This window comes from Carettochelys insculpta, chromosome 16 (assembly GCF_033958435.1).
Source record: "Carettochelys insculpta isolate YL-2023 chromosome 16, ASM3395843v1, whole genome shotgun sequence".
NCBI lineage: Eukaryota > Metazoa > Chordata > Testudines > Carettochelyidae > Carettochelys > Carettochelys insculpta.
The window spans coordinates 5,664,035-5,685,047 of NC_134152.1; the positions used below are offsets into that span (position 1 = coordinate 5,664,035).

General features: G+C 60.2%; 1 protein-coding gene across 2 annotated transcripts in view; it reads right to left on the reverse strand.

Annotated features, from left to right (window-relative positions):
- LOC142021933 (cytoplasmic phosphatidylinositol transfer protein 1-like) overlaps window positions 1-20,324 on the reverse strand; it is a 34,897-nt gene extending 14,573 nt beyond the window's left edge. Inside the window, exons 1-3 of one of the 2 annotated variants that reach the window (XM_075011276.1) lie at window positions 20,180-20,324; window positions 15,765-15,983; window positions 6,645-6,793 (exon numbers count right to left, since the gene is read on the reverse strand). In XM_075011276.1, coding sequence (XP_074867377.1) covers window positions 6,645-6,793; window positions 15,765-15,812 — 197 coding nt within the window. In that variant the 5' untranslated portion in view covers window positions 15,813-15,983; window positions 20,180-20,324. Of the gene's footprint in view, window positions 1-6,644; window positions 6,794-15,764; window positions 15,984-19,585; window positions 19,608-20,179 lie in introns of those variants that run through there. The other variant, XM_075011277.1, reaches the window with a different exon arrangement.
- Window positions 20,325-21,013: the final 689 nt, after the last annotated feature.

Sequence of the window (21,013 nt, forward strand, 5' to 3'; positions counted from 1 at the left end):
GACGCTGTGGGAGAAGGCTAGACGAGCGCTCAGCTCTCCTGACCGTGTAGTTCCGCATGGTGTGGATTGGCTTAAACCTGGAACTTGTCTGATGTGAGTGTGACCCCCGCTCCCCATGTAAGACAGCGGACGAGCCCAGCCAGGAATGTGAGCTACGCTGGCACAGGGCTCCCCAGGTGTGGGTGTTGGTTTGTGAGAGCGCCCGTGAGAAAGAGACGGTGACTGGCGCAATGTCCACACCCGTGGGTTTCGGCGAGTGCGCTGCGGCACGCTGTCGTGCGGTGACAACTGTCCAAGCGGGTCATGAAACTTCAGCTGTTTCCCCGCGCTGTGGATCTTTGCAGAAGTGCCAACCCCGCAGGGTCCCGTTCACACTGGAGACGCTGCTGCCGGGCCAGAACGAGCTGGTGGGGAGACACCCCGCCTCCTCCCTTCTGCCTGCTCTGCTCTCCAGGCCGGCCAAACGGGAAATGGCATTCAAATTTTCCCGGGCTGTTCCCTGCACACCTGGAGAGCAGCGGAACTCAAAGCGATGGCCAGAGTGGTCACAGTGGAGCACTGTGGGACACATCCGGGAGGCCAAGAATGTCAAGTTTCACAGTGCTGGAGCTGGGACGTGGTTGAAATATGTCCTGGCTCCAACGGGCTGGCGGGGAGGTGAGCTGCTTTCGGGGGTTACTCGTTTACTCAACATCCCTCGCCTGGCGTTGAGCAGATTTTAAAGACGTGTCTGTGCTCGCCGGCGAAGACGGTGTATTCTGTGCTGGGCTTGGAACGTGAATAATGCGTCTGATCCTTGTGTAGCTTGTCGTTGGCACTGCTAGGTTGCCAACCAGCCTACTAACACCGTAACCACAGCAAATGTAAGTAAATGTGACTTTTATGAGCAATCGATCCAGCTGAGAAGAGCGGGTGTGCCGTGGAATGGTTTGTCTGACTGCCGTGTGCCGTGGTACTGAAACGGGTGGGAACTGCTGGTCTACGCTACGCAACTTTTAGCGACAAAACTGCGTCAACACAGCGTCGGCGCAGAGGGCGCTTTTGTTGAAAAAGACTTCCATCCCCTACCGGGGTGAATGGGGGGATGATTTGCTTCCTGGCAGGAGAGCACCCCTGCCAACAAAGCAGCGTTCACACTGTCATCCATGCGGGGATGTTTTGTGGGTCAAATGCAAACGTGGCTATACCTAACAAGGGCGAAGACATGCAGCCTGGAGGCATGAGGCTGTAAGCAGAGATACGATCTTCTGGTCTTTTGATTCCTCCTGCATTCAGGAAGACAGGACTTGGTCTGTTCCTTGGCAACCAGATTGCCCCAAGGGGAGCAGATTCTATCCTCCTTTTCTCCTCCCAACTGGCAAAATCTCCATGACCCCAAATTCCGGGCACCCCTCAGCTCAAAGGAGAGAACACCAGCCCTATGCGGATTCACTCTTCCCTGCTTAGCCAAAGGGGAACCTGAAAGGGAAACCGACCAGGTACAAAAGCAAAACTGACTAGCCCAGTTGTCCAGCTCCCGCCAAGGGGCATGCTGCAGTGAACAGCCAGCGCTGGGGTGAGGTTTTTTAAGTTCTTTCCATTCTAATCACAATCGCTAATAACTCCCTATGGAGCCACTTTAAAATATAAGTGCTGGCCCTTAGATAAATAGCAGCCGAGTTATTTCCTCGTAGTCCCCTATGCACGGAGCAGCTGAACTATTGCAGATATTGCGCTTATCTAGCGGCAAACACTTGGTTAGCTCTCCAAGGCAATTGGCAAGGCTCGGTGCAGCATCGCGGTGTGACTTACAACCGGCCGGTGCCTAATTTTGTAGCAGGGCTGCAGTGATCGTGGCCAGACTAGGTGGCAGCATTGAGCTTGCTAGCAACCAGCTTGCATTTTATATCCTGGTGCAGCCCCACAGTCACTGCCTAATCTCAGCAATAAGGGCCAGGGGAGCGAATTCAACTCTCTGGAGACAGGGGCAGACTGACCCACCGCAGAACAGGGAAAGACCTGCTCAGCCCCCGGGATGGCTCACCAGTAAATGCAAACGGAAAGGAGTGCTAGGTCCGAGCAGGGCAGATGGCAATTATTGTGTCCAGCAGGCTCGGATACCAAGGAGTAAGCTGATCGCTGTGTGACTAGACCAGGGGTGGCCAACCTGTGACTCTCCAGCCGCATGCGGCTCTTTGCTCAATGAAATGCAGACCCTGCTGAGAGCGGCGTGCACGGACTGCTCACCGCCGCTCTGTGCCTGGGCCCCAGCACCTGGAAGAAGCAGCATGTGGCTGTGGTGGTGGCTCTGATGAGACCCAGGCACTGGGTTAGAGCAGGGGGGTGGGTTGGGGTGCCTGGCTCTGGGAGTGGGGGGTTGCATTGGCTTAGAGAAGGGCAGGGGGGCTTTAGCAGCCAATCAACAGACTGTATTTTGTGTCCTATATCTATCCATCTATGGCTCTATAGATACATAAAAATAAATGTATAATATGTGGCTCTTTGCACTCTGTCCACAGCTCTTTTGACTCTTAGCCTCTAACTGGTCGGCCACCCTGGCCTAGACAGTACACATCCAGGTCGGGGGCTGGCGGAAATGTCGTCTTCTGCTGACGGCCAGAAGTCAGACACCAGGTGAGGCAGACCACAGGCCCATCAGACACATGGCAGCCGAGCCTGGCTGGGGTTTGCAACGGATTGCTAAGCAAAAGACAAGTATCAGAGAGGGAGCCGTGTTCATCTGTGCCTTCGAGAACAACAAGAAGTCCTGTGGCACCTTATAGACTAACGGATATTTTGGAGCATAAGCTTTCGTGGGCAAAGAGCTGCTTTGTCAGATGCATGCATCGGGGCTTTGCCACGAAAGCTCATGCTCCACAATATCTGTTAGTCTGTAAGGTGCCACAGGACTCCTTGTTAACCAAAAGACACTCACTCTTTGCAGGGCAGAGGGCTGCCGCCTGACTCCACGAAGGAGCACCCTGCACACGGCCCATTATCTTTTACCTTGTGCAGACGGGAGAGACACCATCACGCTGGGGCGATTCCTGAACAACCCCCACCCCCCACAAGCAACTCCCTCCCCAGAGAGCTGCAGCCTGACTTCCAAACTCTGAGCCGGGCGCGAGGCCTTCTCCTGAGAGCTGTCGATGGGACAGCAGCTGGCTGATACCGCTTCAAGACTCAGGCTTGGTCTGCACCAGGACACTAGTTCGAATGTAGGTGACTTCGGTTAAATTTATAAGGAATCTGTCCACGCTACAGTGGATTTTCTGTCGATTTTAAGGTCGACTGTTGCACTCCTGCTTTTCCTGAGCAGCAACGCAAAATTCGATCTGCACGATCGACCTTAGGGAAGTGCAGACAGAGCACTGTGAAATTCGACATTCTTGGCCTCCTGGATGTGTCCCGCAGTGCTCCACTGCGACCACTCTGGCCATCGCTTTGAGCTCCGCTGCTCTCCAGGTGTGCAGGAAACAGCCCCGGGGAAATCTGAGTGTCATTTCCTGTTTGGCCGGCATGGAGAGCAGAGCAGAGCAGGCAGCAGAGCTCAGCCACACGGCTGGCCGTGAACTCCCAGAGCTGCAGACAAGCAAGGCTTCCATGCTGGCCTTGCAAGGGCGTCTGCATGGAGATGAAAAGCAGGAGTGCAACAGTTGACCTTAGAAGCCTTAAAATCGACAGAAGATCCACTGTAGCGTGGACAGATTCCTTATAAATTTGACCGAAGTCACCTACATTCGAACTAGTGTCCTGGTGCAGACCAAGCCGAAGTCTTGAAGCGGTATCAGCCAGCTGCTGTCCCATCGACGGCTCTCAGGAGAAGGCCTTGCGCCCAGCTCAGAGTAGGATCTTTGCTTCTCCCAGACTCGCTGGATTTTTGGGGCAGGTGCGTGGGGAGGGAGAGGGGGTCAGAAAGGAACCTGCCTGCCGTCTCTGCCCTAGGCAGTGTGACGCAGACCTATGCAGGCCCCTATATTACCCCTTTGCCCAACCATCTTCTCCATATTTCACCGAAGGAGAAGGGGACAGCCCAGAATTAGTTGAGTGACACGGTTTCTGCATGGGGTTTGAACAGGACTGCAGGTTAAGAGAAATGCAAACTACAGAATCTTAGGTTGCAAAGTGAGGCTTGTCTCCTGACCCAGAGGACAAGGGAGAGCCCTGCATTTACAAAAGCAATTCTCAGAAGAGGTGGGGCCCTGGGGCTCAGAGACAATGGCCTGTGCTTATGCAGGAGCGGAGGAACTGGTCCTGGAGTGAGCTGTTATCCATCACAGAGGAGGATCTCTGCCAAAGGGGGTGGTTCTCCAATTTCTGAGCGGGATAAACGTCGCCAGGGTGAGAAATACCTTAGCTGGGACAGCCGGCTGGGAACAAGTACAGGGTGTAGATTGTGGTTTACGGTGTCATTTACTTGTCGGTTTTTGTTTCCAAACCCTTTCAACTGCTTTTATTTGAACCTCTGTCCCCAGCCTTATTAAATACACAGCTGTTTCCTTGTTCTGCAGACTGGCTCCAGGCCTTGGCAAACTTTGGAAAGGTGAAATCTGCAGCTGGGGACCCAGCTGCCAGGGAGGTAGTGATTCACTAAATCCTGCAGCTGCCTGGAAGACGAGAGACTGGCCATGGGAAGGTGATGTAATGGAGCCTGTCCACGGCTTGCCCACGGGAGGGGAGAGTGCAGCTGCTGGAGCCGGGAGCAGAACGTGGGAGCATGTTGGGAGCAGCCGGTGGCTGAGGGACTTTCCCTCGTGGTGATAGGGCTCCCTCCCTGTAAGCAGATGGCAGTGCCCTCTCCACTGCGGCCACTGCATCTGCCTCCTGACCGCTCCTTCGTGGAGAAACCCTGGTGCTGGCAAAGAAGAGACCGAGCCGGGTTCTAGGAGCTGTGATGAGCCGAGTGCCCCAGAGGGGGGCTGGGAGAGGCAGGCCAAAGAGTGTGCCTCCAAGAGCCTGGGGATCGGTGATCGGGTGACAGTCACGGGGGAGCAGGCTGAGTTGAGATTCCGCAGGGACGGCTCGTGGCCAGCCCCCGGGAACAGAGCCAAGGAGCTGCCAGGGGCATGCCCTGCACCCTCCATCCTCGGGGGGCCATTTACCCCCAGGTTTGGGAAACCAGCAGCAGGCGCTTTGGGCCAATTTACACGAAGCACAATCTAGAGCTGGGACTGCCGGGCTCACTGGCTCGTGCTGCCTTTGGCCTGCTCTCCCCATGGGCAAGGCAGGGCCAGGAGACTGCCCCTGTGTCCGGGAGGGCTGCAAGCTTCTGCCGGCGTTGGATGCCTGATCAGGGGAGTTCCCCCAGGCCATAGCACACCTGGCTGGCAGCATCCATGCCCCTGCGGCTTCCATGAGCCTCCAGGGCACCCAGCACAGCTCTCTCCACGCTGCTCCGATGCAGCTGCCATTCCCCTTCAGGAACGCATCAGGAGTCAGGCCTCTGGAGGCTGCTAGCCAGGGAATTAGGGAGAAAGCTGACGTAGCCCTTACCGTGGGCTGGTGCATGCGGCAGGTGCCTGGAAGACAAGGGACTGACCACTGCAAGATGACGCAGTGGGGCGTGGCCCATCTTTGGCCATGGGGAGGGGAGAGCGTGGCTAAGGGAGGCGATTAGTCAGGCGCGCTCAAGGATCCAGAGGCGCAGAAGGGGCCCTGCCAACTGGACTAGGAATCAAACCCGAGCTGGATCCAAGTGGAAACTGAGGCACACGCTCCTCCTGCTGGTTCACAGGAATGTCATCTGGGGCAGCCGTGTGGCCAGGCTAGTAAGAGACAACGCAGGTCCCCAAGAGCTCCTGCAGCCACTGAATCCTGTGAGCTATGCCGGGACAAATCCTACCCAGGGAGAGATTTGCCTGAAGGCTAGAAACACCAGCTGGAAAGTCAGTGGGGCGGGGAGGTGCAGAGGGGGAAAGGCACAAAGGAGCTCAGAAGAGGGACCACCTCAACAGAGACCCTCAGAAGTCTGTGTCCCGGGACTCTGCTCCCCAGGGCGGGTGAAAGCAACGTCTCCAAGGCAAATGCTGGCTGAGTTGCAGGAGGTGCTCTTGATGAGAGGGGGCTGCTGGAGAGATCCCACTTTGTGCCCAAGGGCATTTAAAGAGAAGCCGACGCAGAGAACAGGCAGGCTCCGGTGCCAAAGGCTGGATGAGAAAGGCACGGCAGGAGGAGGGTGCTGGCACACACGGGCCGGGAGAGCCAGACCCTGCGCAGGTTCGCACCCCACCTTTGCTGATATGGGTCAGGTGAGGGTCTCAGAGTTGGGGAGAAACATCCACCTCTCAAACCCTCCATCGGCACTGGCTCTAAGTGGGCCGGTCTGAGCAGAGCCCAAAGGCTGAGCGGGCCCCACAAGCTGCACTGTCCCCTTGCCTGTAGAGGTGCAGGGGGGAGGGGGAGGTCTCCTGACCAGGTGGCAAAGCGCAGGGGGAGCGTGGCCTGCTGCTGGCACTGTGGCCATTCTAGAGCCACAGCTGATAGTCCCTGTGCAAGGTGCTGTACAAACAGGAGAGGCGCAGCCCCTGGGCTGCCACATGGAGCTTCATAGCAGACCCTCCACAAGGTCAGGGCTGCCACCGAGGTCCCTTACCCAGGGACAGCGGGGGCCCCAGGGACAGTGGGAGAGGTGCCCGTGCTTTGGGGATGAAGCAGAGAACTCTCACCTGGACAGGTGCACCCGTTTCTCGGTGAACTGGCCCAGCCCGTGGACAGGGTCTTCGTGGGGCTCGTTTCTCACCACCTCCACGCCCTCGCCTTTCTCGCTCTCCTGGTGACTGTGCTTACTGATCATGTACAGCTGTCCAACCCGGTACTGCAACGAGAGCAGAGGGATGCCATACTGCGGGGAGGTGCCGGCTGAGCGCGGCCAGGCCGCTCCACCGGCCCCTTTATCAGCCAACCCGGGACTGAGTTAGGAGCGTTCTGCCTGGCAGAGCCTGACATTTTCCCCTTCCTTGGGGGACCAGCCACAGACCTCCCTGGCAGGTGTCTTCTCCTGGGCTCCTGCCTCTCATTTTCCCTCTTACTGTCTGCTCTCATCCCACCCCAAGGGCTGCCTCTCTCCCCAGTGTGTCTACACCCCTCAAATGCTTCTGGACTTGCACCAGTGCAAGAAGACCACAGAATGCACCTGCTGAGCAGGGCAGCATTCACCTCTCGCTGGGATAACCTCCTGGGGCATTCAGCCCAGTGCAGCATCCCCAGACCCGGCCAGAGATCCATGCACGCCCTCAGGCAGGATGCTGCTGGATATGCCACCCCGTACTGCAACCTCCAGGGCACTGTAAACGCTACCTGGGAGCTGTCAAGGCCCCCACCAAAAGCTGAGTCCATTTTTCTCCCTCCCGGTGTGATTTGTCTCCATTTTTGCAAGCTGAGCCTTTTTGCCTCATGTTTCCTTTGGATTCCTTCTCTGCCCTGGCTGTTATTTGCGGCTCCTCCCAAGTTAGAACATCAGGGAATTTCATCAACTTGCTGTTTCCTCTTCCTGCCAGATCACTAGTGAGGATATTACATGGGATTGGCCCCAGCGAGGGAAGGGAGAGCCTCTCAGAGCTGCTGATGTAATCCCAGACTCTCCCAGCAGGGGGCGCCAAAGGGGCAGGGCAGTCCCAGCCCATCCCAGCAGGGGGTGCTGAATGGGGCGGGGCAGTCCCAGCAGGGGGCGGCGAAGGGGCGGGGCAGTCCCAGCCTCTCCCAGCAGGGGGCGCCAAAGGGGCGGGGCAGTCCCAGCCCGTCCCAGCAGGTGGCGCTGAATGGGGCGGGGCAGTCCCAGCAGGGGGCGCCAAAGGGGCAGGGCAGTCCCAGCCCGTCCCAGCAGGGGGTGCCAAAGGGGCAGGGCAGTCCTAGCCTCTCCCAGCAGGGGGTACCAAAGGGGCAGGGCAGTCCCAGCCCGTCCCAGCAGGGGGTGCCAAAGGGGCAGGGCAGTCCTAGCCTCTCCCAGCAGGGGGCACCGAAGGGGCGGGGCAGTCCCAGCCTGTCCCAGCAAGGGGGTGCTGAAGGGGCGGGGCAGTCCCAGCAGGGGGGCGCCGAAGGGTGGGTCTCGACACAGCTGGCTGAGTCAGCCTCCATTGTCAGCAGCAGGTCAGCCTACCCATCCTTTACCTTGTGCAGCTGCCTGTGTAAACATTAATAACCAGCTGGGCACATGGAAACGGGGGCCGAGCAGATAAGCTATCAGCCGAGCGCGCGTCCGTTCCTGCCTGCCAGCCACTGCATGAGCCGCTGTAGCATCTGACAGGGGCTCCCATGCACGGGGTACAGCATCTGCTGGCCCCCACAGGGGTGTCGAGAGCTGGTCCCTCCCGGCGGGGTCTCCATCAGGCTGAGGACAAGGCTCTACAGCCGGGCCCGGTCAGATGCGGGCAGGGGGCTTGGAAAACTAGCGCACCTTGGGAGAGACACTGGACCACAAGTGAAGCAGAACCGAAGTCACCACCCCTCCTGGAGCCTCAGTTTCCCCTCCAGCCCTTTGTCTATGTAGCCCATCAACCCTCGGGCTGCGCAGCCCCTAGCTGGTGAGGTCTCTGGCCTTGCTCTGGGACGCTAGTCCCGGCTACAGTGCAAATAATCGTGAGTAAATAAAAGCATGACAACCACACAGTGACCTTTGGGCTAGGACTGCCCGTCTAGCTCACCGGCTCAAGCAGAGCACAACTGCTGCTATTAAGAGCGAAGGCAGACCTGGCTGGAATCACTCCACGGCTGTCCTGACCGTCCTCAGGCCGAGTGGGGAGCGAGGAGCAGCAGCACAACCCTCAGCATGGAGCTGAGGCTCATTTATTCTTTACCTAGCATCTATGGCTCTCCCGCCAGTGACCTCGTTTCAAAGGTGCCAGTTAGCCCCTGTGCCCGGCCTTGGCTGTGTTGCCTACTGGGAAGAGCACCAAGCAGCTAACGCCACTGACACGCTGGGAGGACAAACACATGAAGTCACATGTCTGGCGCTGAGCCCAGGAGAACACCCCAAGGCAGGAGGCACAAGGATCATCCCACTAGGCCACACAGCCGCCTCCAACCCCAAGGCCTGGGGCAGGACGAGCCCGTTCTGTCCTATTAGAGGTGAATGTGGCAAGTTGCTCCAGCCAGCCTGTGGCCAGGTGGAGGGGGAGTGATCATCCCACTCAGCCAAGCTAGCAGGAGTCAATCAAGCTGCTCACTCTGTCCCCTTGCACAGCTCCTCAGTGTGAGCAGCGATTTCTGCCAACAGCCTGCCTGGGGCCCCTCCAAGAGCACCACAGAAAGGCCTCGTTTTGGCTGTGCAAACATGAACCCACTCAGTTTCCAAGGGCTCCTCCCGCTGCCGCCTGGGCTGTTTGCACAGCCCCATTTCAAAGTGAATGTGATCTTAACCTGGCTGCTCCCAGGGCACCCACAGAGAGAGGCTGCTTGCTTGGAAGACCCGAGGTCCAGGACACCGTCCTCCCAGGGACATTCTTTACAACCAGCTGTATTACATAGCACCCAGAGATGCCAGCTGAGAGCAGGGCTCCGTCAGGCCAGGCCCTGTAAATCCATCACATGAGACAGGCCCTGCCCCAGGGTCTAAACCAGCGGTGCCCAACAGGAATTCAAAGATCGCCACATTCGTGGTTGCCACCTTTCCCTATTCGCCACATCCACGCCTCTTCCCCCAGAGCCAGGCGCCCTCTAGCCCAGGGGTCAGCAACCTCTCTGAGGCAGAGTGCCAGCCTAGGCCTCCCCACCCCTCTGCCCTGCATCCCCCATTACTGGCGGCAATCCGCTCTGGCCCTGGCCTGGCACTCCAGCAGGCCCTGTGGCAGGGCTCAGACTCCGGCCCCACACTCTGAGGGGCCCTGGGGCAGGGGCTCGGGCTCGGGCCCCAGCCCTGTGCTCTGGTGGGGGCCCTGTGGTAGGGGCTTGGGCTCCAGCCCGGCACCACGCTCCAAGAGCCCCATTCACCACAATACGGTCTCCCAGTCGCCGCACATGACGAGTGGGAGACCGTGCTGGACACCGCAGATCTACACAGATAAGAAACTTGCACAAAGCAAGCCAGCTGCTCAAGGTCATACAGGAGGCCAGCTCTCCCAGCCGCTAGCCCAGGGCTCCAACCGCTGCATCATACCACCCGATCCCTCCCCACTGAACCCAGGGAGCAGCAGGAGCGACAGCCCCGGTCCCAGCATCTGGGAGCCATCCCACTTCCAGGACCTACTTGAGAAAGGGAGACGGCTCACCAGCTCTTCAAGCTCCACAGAATCATGCTGGAAAGAGAATGGCCCTTTTGCTCAATAGAAAATGTGGGAGCGAAAAAAAAATATTTGATGACGCTTCTGCATAATAATTATTTTATTGTTCCGCTGACGATCCTATTCATCACCCTAATTGCCAGAGAGATCTTATCTCCACTTCACCTAATGGTAAACCTTCTCTAGATGGGAACGGGAAATCTTTGTTCTCGCAGCACATGAGAAAGAAAGTGACAGCCCTGCAGTCCCCAGCGGGCAGGTGGAAAATGAGATCCTGAATGAGCTGTTGATGGGCCCTTTCTAAGCCAGGCTACCAAGCAACCTTTGCACAGGGGTGCTGGGAACCTACTGCATTGACCAGGGCTTGCTGATGGGAATTTATGCCTCATGGTAAACATTAATGCTGCTGTTTACCCAGAGACCAGGGACTAGCTTGGAGGAACCTATCCTGAGTCTAAGATGGATCCTTGGGAAGCCTCAGCAAGCGTTGATATTTTAGATATCTCAGTTTTAAAGTCCCGGGGCACTTTAGTGCATTAGGTGATGAGCTTTCAGAGGCACAGCCACAAAAGCTCATCACCTAATGAATTATTTTGTTAGTCCTTAAAGTGCTGCGTGGCTGCTGGTTTGTTTTGTGGAGATACAGACTAACCTGGCGCCCTCTCTGTGACCATCCAGTTTTAAAGCGTGTGACTGCTGCTCCCTGGGTCAGGAGTTACTGCCATGGTAACTTACCAAGTGATCAATGCACAGCTCTGTACAGGGTGCACCTGGGAAAACCAGCACTCTCAAGTCCGGCAGCATCCCTGGGCCGGCAGGATGACCCTGGTGGAGAGCCAGGGAGCTTAAGGGCCGACTGCAACAAGGTTTGCTAGCTGGGCTGGGAGCAGCACGGGACTGGGGCAGGGCAGTAGCCGGAGCCTGGGTGCCCAGCACGTCGCCAGCAGCAGGACAAAGAACCCGGTGGGGGGAAGAGCGCCTGCGGCTGGCGCTTGGGGGCTGATGGCAGGGGGCCTCCCTTGGTCCAGCAAATTCTCTCGTTCGGGCCCAGTCAGGTCCTGATGGTGCCAGACCAGGGAGGTGCAACTTGTACCAGTGTTCTGCCCCCAGCTCTCTGCAGGCGCGGGCAGCATGCTCCCAGCGAGCGCCGCTCCCGGGGAATCACCCGCAGCCCCCGCCTACAGCTGTTAGCACAAATAAGGTCAAGGGCTCCTTCTGAAAGTAGCTGTCGGGCAAGGTATTTTAGGTTACTAGTGGTAAATCCACGGAGTCCTCCTGCTGGCGGGAAGCAATGACAATGTGCAGCACTAGTCATGGAATAATTATTGACACCACCACAGAGCTGGGATCGCCCCATCCTACAGCGCTGTGTGCGGTCAGGAGCATGGGCTGTCACTGCCGCCACCGGCTTTCCCCAGCCCTTTGGGGTCTGCAGCAGTTGGTGGGAGGAACCCCCCGCTCCCCGTGCAGAATCACAAAGCCCGTTGTTTTTAGCACTAGGGAAAAGCCGTCAGTTCGCTCTGGAGGCTGCAAACGGCTTCTTGCCAGAGTTCTGCCAGTGAATTCACACTGGGGGCATAGGCCCCTCCGCGTCCGTACAGCGCCTAGCACCACCTGCTTCCTGTGTGCAGCCCGGAGGTGTAAATAATTCCCCGCAGCTGCAGAGGCAGCCTCGGCTGGCCCCAGGGAAAGGCCGGGGAAACCGCCCCCCGAGAAGTAGGCAGCCTCCGACGCTGCACGGGACCTGTTTTTCCAGGGCACCTGGGAACACAAGCGTCCAACCACCCGGAGGTTCCCCTGGCACTGGTGTCAGCTGACCATGGCACAGCCTGCATCACCCCCTGCTCTCTCTGCCTGGCCTCCGTGGTGTTGGGTGGGCACTCAGAGGCCCTGCAGTTCCACCCAAAGGTTAGCGAGGGGCGGAGGATGCACCGTACAGGTAAGGTCCACCCAGGCCCCACACACCCCTCCCTGGATGTCAGAGTTGCCAAGGGCTCACGCTCCAATGCTCACACCCTGGAAAAGTATCACAGCCAAAGGGGTCAGGTTTAGGGCCGATTTGCACTGGGCACAGGAGCTAGACAGGTGAACACTGGAAGGGCTGTCAAATCTCAGGTTTCTGGGCATGAGCTGTGGGGATGGAGGGGCAATGCAAGCCCCCTGCCCCCACCGGCACACACACCCCTTTGTGGCAACAGCTTTGCCCTAGCCTCTGAAAAGCAGGGGAGATGCCAGCCTAGGTGTACCTCAGTTTCCCCCTCTGTAACACATGGGCTCTGGGCTGCCCCGTCCCTCGCAGGGATAGAGCGTTGATTCAAGAGTGTTTGCAGAGCACCTGAGGACCTGCGAGGAGTGGGGTGCCAGCCGGGCAGCGATCACTGTGCAGGGCTTGGGCTGGGGCTCCCCGCCCGGTGGTAGCATACCGCCGGTTCGGTTTCTCAGAAGAGCTGTCGGTGAGGAAGTTTCCATGACGCACGCTGCCACAGTAACGACGGCCTTTTGCAGCAGGCAGGAAGCTGCCTGCCCGACACTTCCCATGCAGGGGAGACCTCTCAGGTAGCTGACCCAGGGCTCCCATGCTGAGCTCGGTGCCGTCTGTCAAACCACAGCTTCTGGCCGTCTTTCAGACGCGCCCGGCCCCTCCTGCCTGCACGCTGCAGCCCGGCACAGTGGCTTGAAGCCTTTGCCCCCCCCCGCCAGCCACCCCACGGCTGCTGTCGCTACGCCCGGGTGAACCAACGCAGACTCGACTGCATTACACAGCCAGCCAAAGCTGCCTCCCCACCCAGCTTTGGGGCCAGGCTGGAAGCTAGAGCTGGGTGAGGAAGTGGCTGGAGTTTGCAGCCAGAGCTGAGCTCCCTGCTTCTCCTCTCCCAGCACCACCCACAGCGAAGCCTTCTCCCCACAAATGCAGCTCTCCGCTCCCATCACCCCCTTCCCCTGCTCCCAGCACAGGCTGCCACCTGCATCCGTGCCACAGTTGCCGGCGGAGACGGAGCTTAAGGACTGCCCCAGGTAGCTCCCTCACATGCACTGGCACCACAGCGAGTCCAGCTGCCCTCAGTCACCCTGTGCCAAGCAGGCGGCGCATCCCCTGCAGGGGGTGAATAGGGCCGGGGCAGCCACGATGTGCCCATTGGTTGTATAGGAGAGCAGCGCGCCATGGCCAGCCCCCAGCCCTGGCGCCAGGGAAGTGGGCATTGCTGCAGGTCTGTGGCAGAGATGGGCCCAGTGGACAAAGTGATCTTACAATCACCCACTGTGGCTTATTTCAGCTCTCGCTCTCTCTGGGCCGCCAGGATCCGGCCTCTCAGACCAGGCTATGGCAGAGCTGCTGCGCACAAGTGCGCAGGTTTCAGGTTACTTCCAAGCAGCACTGACCCACCTTCTCCCAGGTGTCACAGGCCCCCTCGTGGTTTCTCAAACCAGAGTCACTCCATTCGACTTCCCACCCGCTCCTCCAGAGCAGGGCTAGGCCTGGCTCCAGCAGCCCAGACAGGGCCCTGAACGTGCGCCTCTTGGCGTGGGTAGCCTCGTGCAGCCAGTCACTGCGTTTCCCAGATGCCAGGCTAGGGAACGGTCAGAGACTCCCATTAGTGAATCCCCTGCCTGCTTCCCACAGCACCCTGCGGTTTCCCTGCCCGGCTTCACACGCCCCCAGAGGCGAGGGTGCACGAGGTGCTCTTAGCACAGAGCAAACCTCTCCAGGGTGGGTCACCTCTTATCCCCTCTCAGCCACCACCTGATCCTGCCTCCCCATCGCTCAATGCCTTCGCTGAACGTGCAAGTGAAACCCTGGGTGGGGGGGGGGGTGTCATGCAACAGCGCCGCTGGAAATGCCCAGCTTGCTCTCTGTGGACACCAGCCAAGGCCCCTCAGACAGCAGCGTGAGAAACTGTGCAGTGGATGTCTTTTAGCCAAGGCTCGGGACTGTAGAGCCCCTTGTACAGACGGGTAAACTGAGGCAGGTGCCCATTGTGGCAGCGCTAGGATTAAAACCCAGATCGTCTGCCCTGAGCGTCACACCTGCTACACCCCTCGGCACTAGACCCAGTGAGGGAAACAGCCTAGACCTCATCAGCTGCTCCCTAACTGTGCACCAAGAACAGACCCAGGATCAGAAATCAGGCTCTTATCCCAGCTGGGCCCTGGCAGCAAAGGGCAAACTCCCCAGGGTGAGCCATACAGCAGCAGGGCAGAGAGCCTCTGAGCCAGCTGGAGTCACCAGGGAGGCTGGGATCCCATTACCAACGGTCTGGGTCGGAGCCGCTCCCCTGGTACCAGAGGTGGACGTTAACTGGAGGCTGATGTGCCTGGGAGGCCCCACCACAGGCACAGAAGGTGGCTCTCCCCCTGCTCTCGCCCTGGGGATCTTCCGGCCCCTGGCTGTGGGGACTGAGCCCTGCCTCGGTTCTGAGCACGTTTACACAGCTGGCTGGGCAGGGGGGGATGGAGCAGGTGGCAGGGGCCTCCCACCCGGCACCGCTCTCTGTTTTGCAGGGCTGGGTTCCAGGGTCCAGGGCAGCAGCTGGCAGGGAGACAGGCAGGTGCTGGCACCAACCCCCCACCCGGCACCCTGGAGATCTGCCCCCTTCTGCTGCCAGGTCATGCAGCCCCAGCCTGTTCGCCAGCTTGTCTGCCCTGGCCTGGGGGATTCTCACCACCCACCAGACACACATCGGGGAGAGGGAGCTCTGCCCCTCTTGGCAGGATCAGGGCAGCCCTGGCCTAGGACGGACCCCCCACCCCCTCCTGCCCAGTGCTCCCAGCCAGATCCTCACACCTGGGACTGGAGGGGTGACAGCTAAGGTGCTGCACCTCAGCTCCTTGTCTTTACCTCCCACTGCCCCCCAGCCCCCCACGTATCCCCCCGCTGCCCCCCTGCCCCACCCCACCCATCTCCTGCTGCCCCCCTGCCCCACTGCCCCCCCAGCCCAGCCCAACTCCCACACACCTGCAGCCACCTTGCCCTGTTACACTCCCACCTACACTGCCTGTTGCTAGCCTGTCCCATCCCTCCTCCAGCCCCGTCACACCCACCCGCCCCCTCGGCCCTGCGTGCCTTCCCTGAGCCCCTCACACCCTTCCCCCCTCCCCCCAGCTGCCGCTCTCCCCCCCCCCGGCCCCTCTCCCCACCTGAGCCCTCCTCTGTCCCTTGCTGCTCGCTCTACCCCCCAGCAGTGCTTGGCCTGTGCTGTGCCCCCCACAAGCTCAGCACAGACAGACCCCTGCCCCCCCTGCTCAGCACAGACAGGCCACTGCCCCCCCACCCCCCAGGTCAGTACAGACAGGCCACTGCCCCCCACCCCTCTGGTCAGTCCAGGCTGCATTGCTGGGCCACTCCTTCCCCTGGGCTTCAACCGACCACCCTGAGCTTGGCCCCCGCTGTGCCGTGCACCCCACACCAGGCAGCCCCTCCGGATAGCGCCCTGGCTCCAGAGAAGGGCAGACCCCTCGACGGCTGGTGTTCCTGGGGCCACAACGCCCCCTGAGCCAACGGCGAGCCCTCCCTCTAATCCGTCAGCTGCCCGGCGTGCAGCCTGCATGGCCCCGGCCATCGGCAGCACTTACCTCCTCGGTGGTGAGCGGCATGCAGATGCGATACTCCTTCACCAGCATGGTGGGGCCCCCTCTCTCCGCTGGGCGCACGGCGCAGGGGCAGCCCCTCGGGAAGGGAGCTGGGAGCAGGTGGCAGCCGGATCAAGTGGAACCAGCGGCGTGGAGGAAGCCGAGTGGCACCCAAGCCCCCGTCGGAGGAGGACTCATTCTGCGAGAGAGAGAACCGCCCACCTGGGGAGAGAGATCAGAGCAGGTTCCAGCCAGCACGCCTGGGGACTCCCTGATCCCCTCCGAGTCACAGCAGAGACAACCTCAGCCTCTCTCCTGCCTCCCCGGCTACTTGTGACTTCATAAGCCGTTGCCATGGCAGTGGTTGTGAGGTCACCAAAGCGGAGGGTAACAACCTGGCATGTACCAAGGGATGCGGCTGGAGGATGCAGGAGACGGGCAAGGAGGGAGGCCGGCCCCCCTGCACAGCTCAGCCATGGGGGCAAGAAACAGCCGCACCTGGGAAGGGGGGGTTAACCCTTGCCCTGCCGAGGGAAGGGCTGCACCTCTCAGTAGCTGCCTGGGGGAAGCAGCCGCCTCTTCCTTGCGCCAGCAGGGCTGGACACGGGGCAGGTCCCCAGAGCAACTCCAGCAGCAGTGACCGACCCCCGCCTGGGATGCAGCACGTGCAAGCAGCTGCCTTGTGCCAGTGTCCCTGCCCCGCCCCCACCCGCAGGTGCATGACATTGAGTCACACCCTCCCCGCTTGACTCCAATGGTACAAGCCATCGCCCTCCCACGTGGTCAGCGCAGGCTGCACTGCTGGGCCACTCCTCCCCCCCACGCCTTTGACTGACCACCCTGAGTTTGGCCCCCACTGTCTGGCTCCACTGGGCTTCCCGCAGCATTCCCGGCCTTGGCCTGGGACCAGGCACTGCAGAGGTGTGTTATGCAGGTGTGAGGCACCCGAGTGCTCAGCGCTGGACAAGACACATCTAATCTCACATCACACTAGGCACCGAGTCTCGCCTCCAGGAGTTGCTAATCCCCTTGAGATGGGCCCAGTCTAGACGCATGAGCCCTCAGTTGCCAGGGAAGGTAGATTTCCGGAATGGATTCTCCCCACCACCCAGCTCCCTTGCTTTAAGCATCTTTCCTCCTTCTGCTCCCACGTCACCTTAAACGACACTGGAACAGGTTGTCAGCGTTCGCCTGAAAGCGCCTGCCTGAAGGCTCAGAGACAGCTGGGAGTGGTTCCACAGGAGAGAAAGGACCAGGAGTGGGGCTGAGCAGCCCTGAGGGAGGAACACCTGGGACAGCCAAGCTTACGGAGAAGGACTGACCTGAACGTTGGGCTGTTGGTATCTTGGCTAACAAAGTCAGTTCCCAGGATAGAGGGGAGGTTGGGCTCTACAGGGCATGTGGATTGTGTCTGGGAAAAAGCACTTGCTCGGTTATTTAGGAAGGTTCAAGAGAGGGTGATTATCCTGCCCAGCAGAAGCAGGAGACTTCCACACATAAGGGTGCCCCAGAGGAAAGTGCAGAGGAGGAGAAGAGAGCTCTGAGGAAGGCAGGCGGAGGCAGCTGCAGACAGTGGGAGAGCAGGAAGGCACACAGAGCAGAGAGTCCCATGACCGGGCAGCTCAGCCCTGACGCAGCCGCAGCTGATGGAGAAACATTTTCTCGATTTCCTCGTACAGGAGTGATCCCCACAGACACCCTGCGGGCTGCTCTGGGTGCTAACAGCCTGTGCCATGACAGGAGTGTGGTTTCTGCCCTTTCCAGGCAAGCGGCCACCCTTCATCTTCACACCCCAGCAAAGGCTTGAGCTCCCGTCACACCCTGCTTTGCCGAAATAGGAGTTGCCATCTCAGCGATGGCTGGTATCCAACGTGCAACCAGCATTCGTGCAGGCACGGATCTGGGCATACGTCCATGGTGCTCGCCAGGCTCCCCTGCTTGGCGTTCCCACGGGGAAGGTGGCATTCATGCAAGCAGTAAGAGTCACCTAACTCCTCTTGAGATGCAAAGCTGGCAAGCAGGGGCAAGGCCCCCCTCCCCGCAAGCCCTTCGCCCATGGAGGGTGTGTGCGGGGGACAGAGCGAGAATAAATACAGGCAGCTGGGGAAGGCGCTTGGTTAGGACAGGGCTAAGAAAGCTACATGGAGCAGAGGGCAATGGAAAGCCAGGCACTGCACAGGCTGAGGGCAGGGAAAGAAGGTACATGAGCCCACAGCCAGCTGGCAGAGGGTCCCACACCAGGAAGTCCATGCAACACGGATGGCTGAGCAGACGGACTGCTTCGGGTGGCAAGGAACTCAGCTGTCAGGCACCCTGGTGCACAGTCTGCCCTCAGGGCAGTAGGCGCCAACTCCCAGCAGAATTCAAGAGGGCAGGAGGCCGGATGGAGGAAACCCACCCAGCAGTTCACCCAGGGAAGGGGGTACAGCCAGGGGCCTGATCGGTCAGCTGGCCCTCCAGCCCCTTCACAGCAATCTCAGCACAGGGGCTTGGAAGGGCACAAGGTAGGAGGGAGACAAGCAGCAAGCGAGCAAGTGCCCAGGTGAGGATTTGGGGTCCAATAATGAGCAGAAAACAATATACCCGTGTTTCTTAAACAATGTTCTGTGGCACACAGGCGCTCTCAGAACAACTCACAGGTGTGCATCAGCGCTCGACACTTCCTTCGTGTGAGACTCTGGTGGTCTATATTTTCTGTTATTAAACCCACATACAATGTGACTTCTTCACTACTATGACACCTGATTAAATGACTTCATTTTGGTTTGGCTGTGTGCATCGCTGGGGTTTTTGGGGGGCTGACAACATTTTTTTTTTTGTGGAAGAAGCTTTTCATATAGGCGTTCGGCATCAAAATTATTACTTTTGGTGTTCTGTGATCTCAAAAAGTTTCAGAAACTCTGCTGGATGCCCTGCTCGCAAAAACATCATCCCGCCCCCAAATGGAGGAGAAGCAGAGACAACAGGCAGGCACCACAAACCACAACAGCAGCAAGTCAGACAAAACAGAACATGCACTCTGGGCTAGGGCGGTGCTCAGAACTCAAGGGAGGCCAACTGTTTCACCTCTGGTGAACATCTACTGACTGGGAGCTGCCCTCCCTGCAGATGGGGTCTCAGTACGCTCTCCTGGCGCTGGATTTCCCCTGTGGAAGCGGGAGGCCTTTGAAAGAGCTGCGCACCGAAGGTCCGCGTGCCCCAAACCAGTTGGGTGGGCAGGGACCTCTGACAGGCTCAGTGAGCTGCCTAGGGCCCGGGTTTGGAAAAGCAATTAGCTTTTGTATTAATCATAGGCAGACCAGAAAGAACAACCTGTCAAGGGTGCAATAATCGTCTTATCAGATCCACAGCAAAGAACTGTCTAGCGAATGGAAACATTTCCATGTTCTGCCACAGCCAGGCAAGGGACACCGCTGGGCCCAGTGGGTGACACAGGGAGGACAGGGAGGATTGGGGAAATGACCAGTTGGGATGGGACAGACCAGAGCCGAACCCGAATGGGAGCTGCAGGCTCCAGCCACAGGGCTTGTGCGGGGGCCCCAGTGCCACGGCAGCGGAGCAGCTGGGGTCTGTTTGGGGCCCGTTGGGTGTCCATCCTCGTGGCCTCTGACCCGCAGCTGTGCCAGGTGAACTCCGTGGCGATGGGCTCCGTCCTGAAACCCCCCGCCCGGGGCCTGGAGCAGCAAAACCCGCGGGGAGCCCCGCTGCCCCGACAGGCCACAGTGCGCCTCCCCCTCGCCCCCAGGCCAAGGTACCTACAGGGCGGCTGCTAACCCCCGCAAACAGGGGCCGCCAGGAGCGGACCGGCCGGGCTGCCCACCTACCCCCGCAGCAAACCTCCGATCGCCCGGGAGGGGCCGGGGCCAGGCGGCCCGGGCACAGGAGAACAGCTGCCGGCCCGGCCCAGGGAGCTCCCGGCCCGGCCAGCCGTCACGTGCGCCCCGCAGGTCAGGCGCTGCGGGCGGCTCGGTTACCTATTAACGGAGCCGGTTTCAGCGGCTCCACCCGAGAGGGAGCCGGGGGGGGGGGGTCGGAGCTAAAAGCCCCCCGGGAAAGCGGAGCCCCGCGGCGCCTCGTCCCACCCGCGCCCGCCCAGGTGCCGCCCCGCATTGCTGGGCAGAAACTTTACCGCGCCGCAGCTCGGCCGCAACGGAGAGTCCACCGCCCTCCCTCCGGCCCTTCCCCAGCGCCCCCTCCCCGGCCCGCCTCCCTCCCGCCCCCCATCTTCCCTCCGGCGCCTCCCCCAGACCCCCATCAGCCCCCCCAGAGTCCCCCGAGCCTCCTTCCCCTTCCCCCCCCAGCGCCCCGTGCCCCCACACGTGGCCTCGCTGCCCCACCTGCGTTCCTGCCGCTCCCCTGCACTCCCCGCCCGCCGCCCTCCATCCTCCCCCGGGCCGCGCGGCGGGCGCCCCCTTCACCTCGGCGCGGCGCAGCCGGCTCCAGCGCTTGGCTCCCCAGGCGGCGTGTCTCTCCGAGGGCCGGGAACCCGCACTCCGCGCTGCCCCTGCGCTGCGAGTGCGGCTCCCGCCGCCGAGCCCTCGCTCATACCGACCCCTAGGGGCAAGCATGCGGCAGCGCAGGCAGCGCCCGGCCCGGCCCGCCGTGCCCTGCCCGGGGGGGATACCTGCCTGTCGCCGCTGGGACTGGCTCGGCCGAGGGGGCGGGGTGCCTGGCCCAGGCTGCCTGGGGCCCTGCAGGGGAAGGAGGTTCTCCCGCCTTGGCCAGGTGCAACCCGAGCTTGCAAAGCCTCCTGCAGCCGGCCTGCCCCGGGGCTGCCTGGTCCCTCTGCAGCCCCCTTGGAGGTGTTAGGGCAGGGTAGGGGGGGGGTCTCGCCTTAGGCACCTCCCCCTGCAACCCCAGACCCCACCTGCAGGCAGCGAAACCTCGACCAGCTTCCTGCTTTTCATTTGCTGGCTCCTCTGCTTTATTACAATTCCCTGGCCGAGCCCAGGAGAAGGGCCTTGGGCCGGGCTGTGTCTGGCAGCTCAGATCCCAGGACCATGGTGGAATCCCTGCCCTAGCCAGCTCCCCAGGAAGCATGCCCCCTAGGTAAGAGCTGAAGCACAAATGGGCCAGGAATTATGACAGATCCAATTTACTGCCCCCCGCTCCCTCACTCACACTCATGCTCACTTCAGTCAAGGTCCACTTAACACTGACCCTTGGGAGTGGAATCTGTCATCTAGCCCAGCCTCTGTCTGTCCAAGCATGTTTTTCCTTCCAGGTATCTGTGGCCTGTGGCTTTAGTTCCA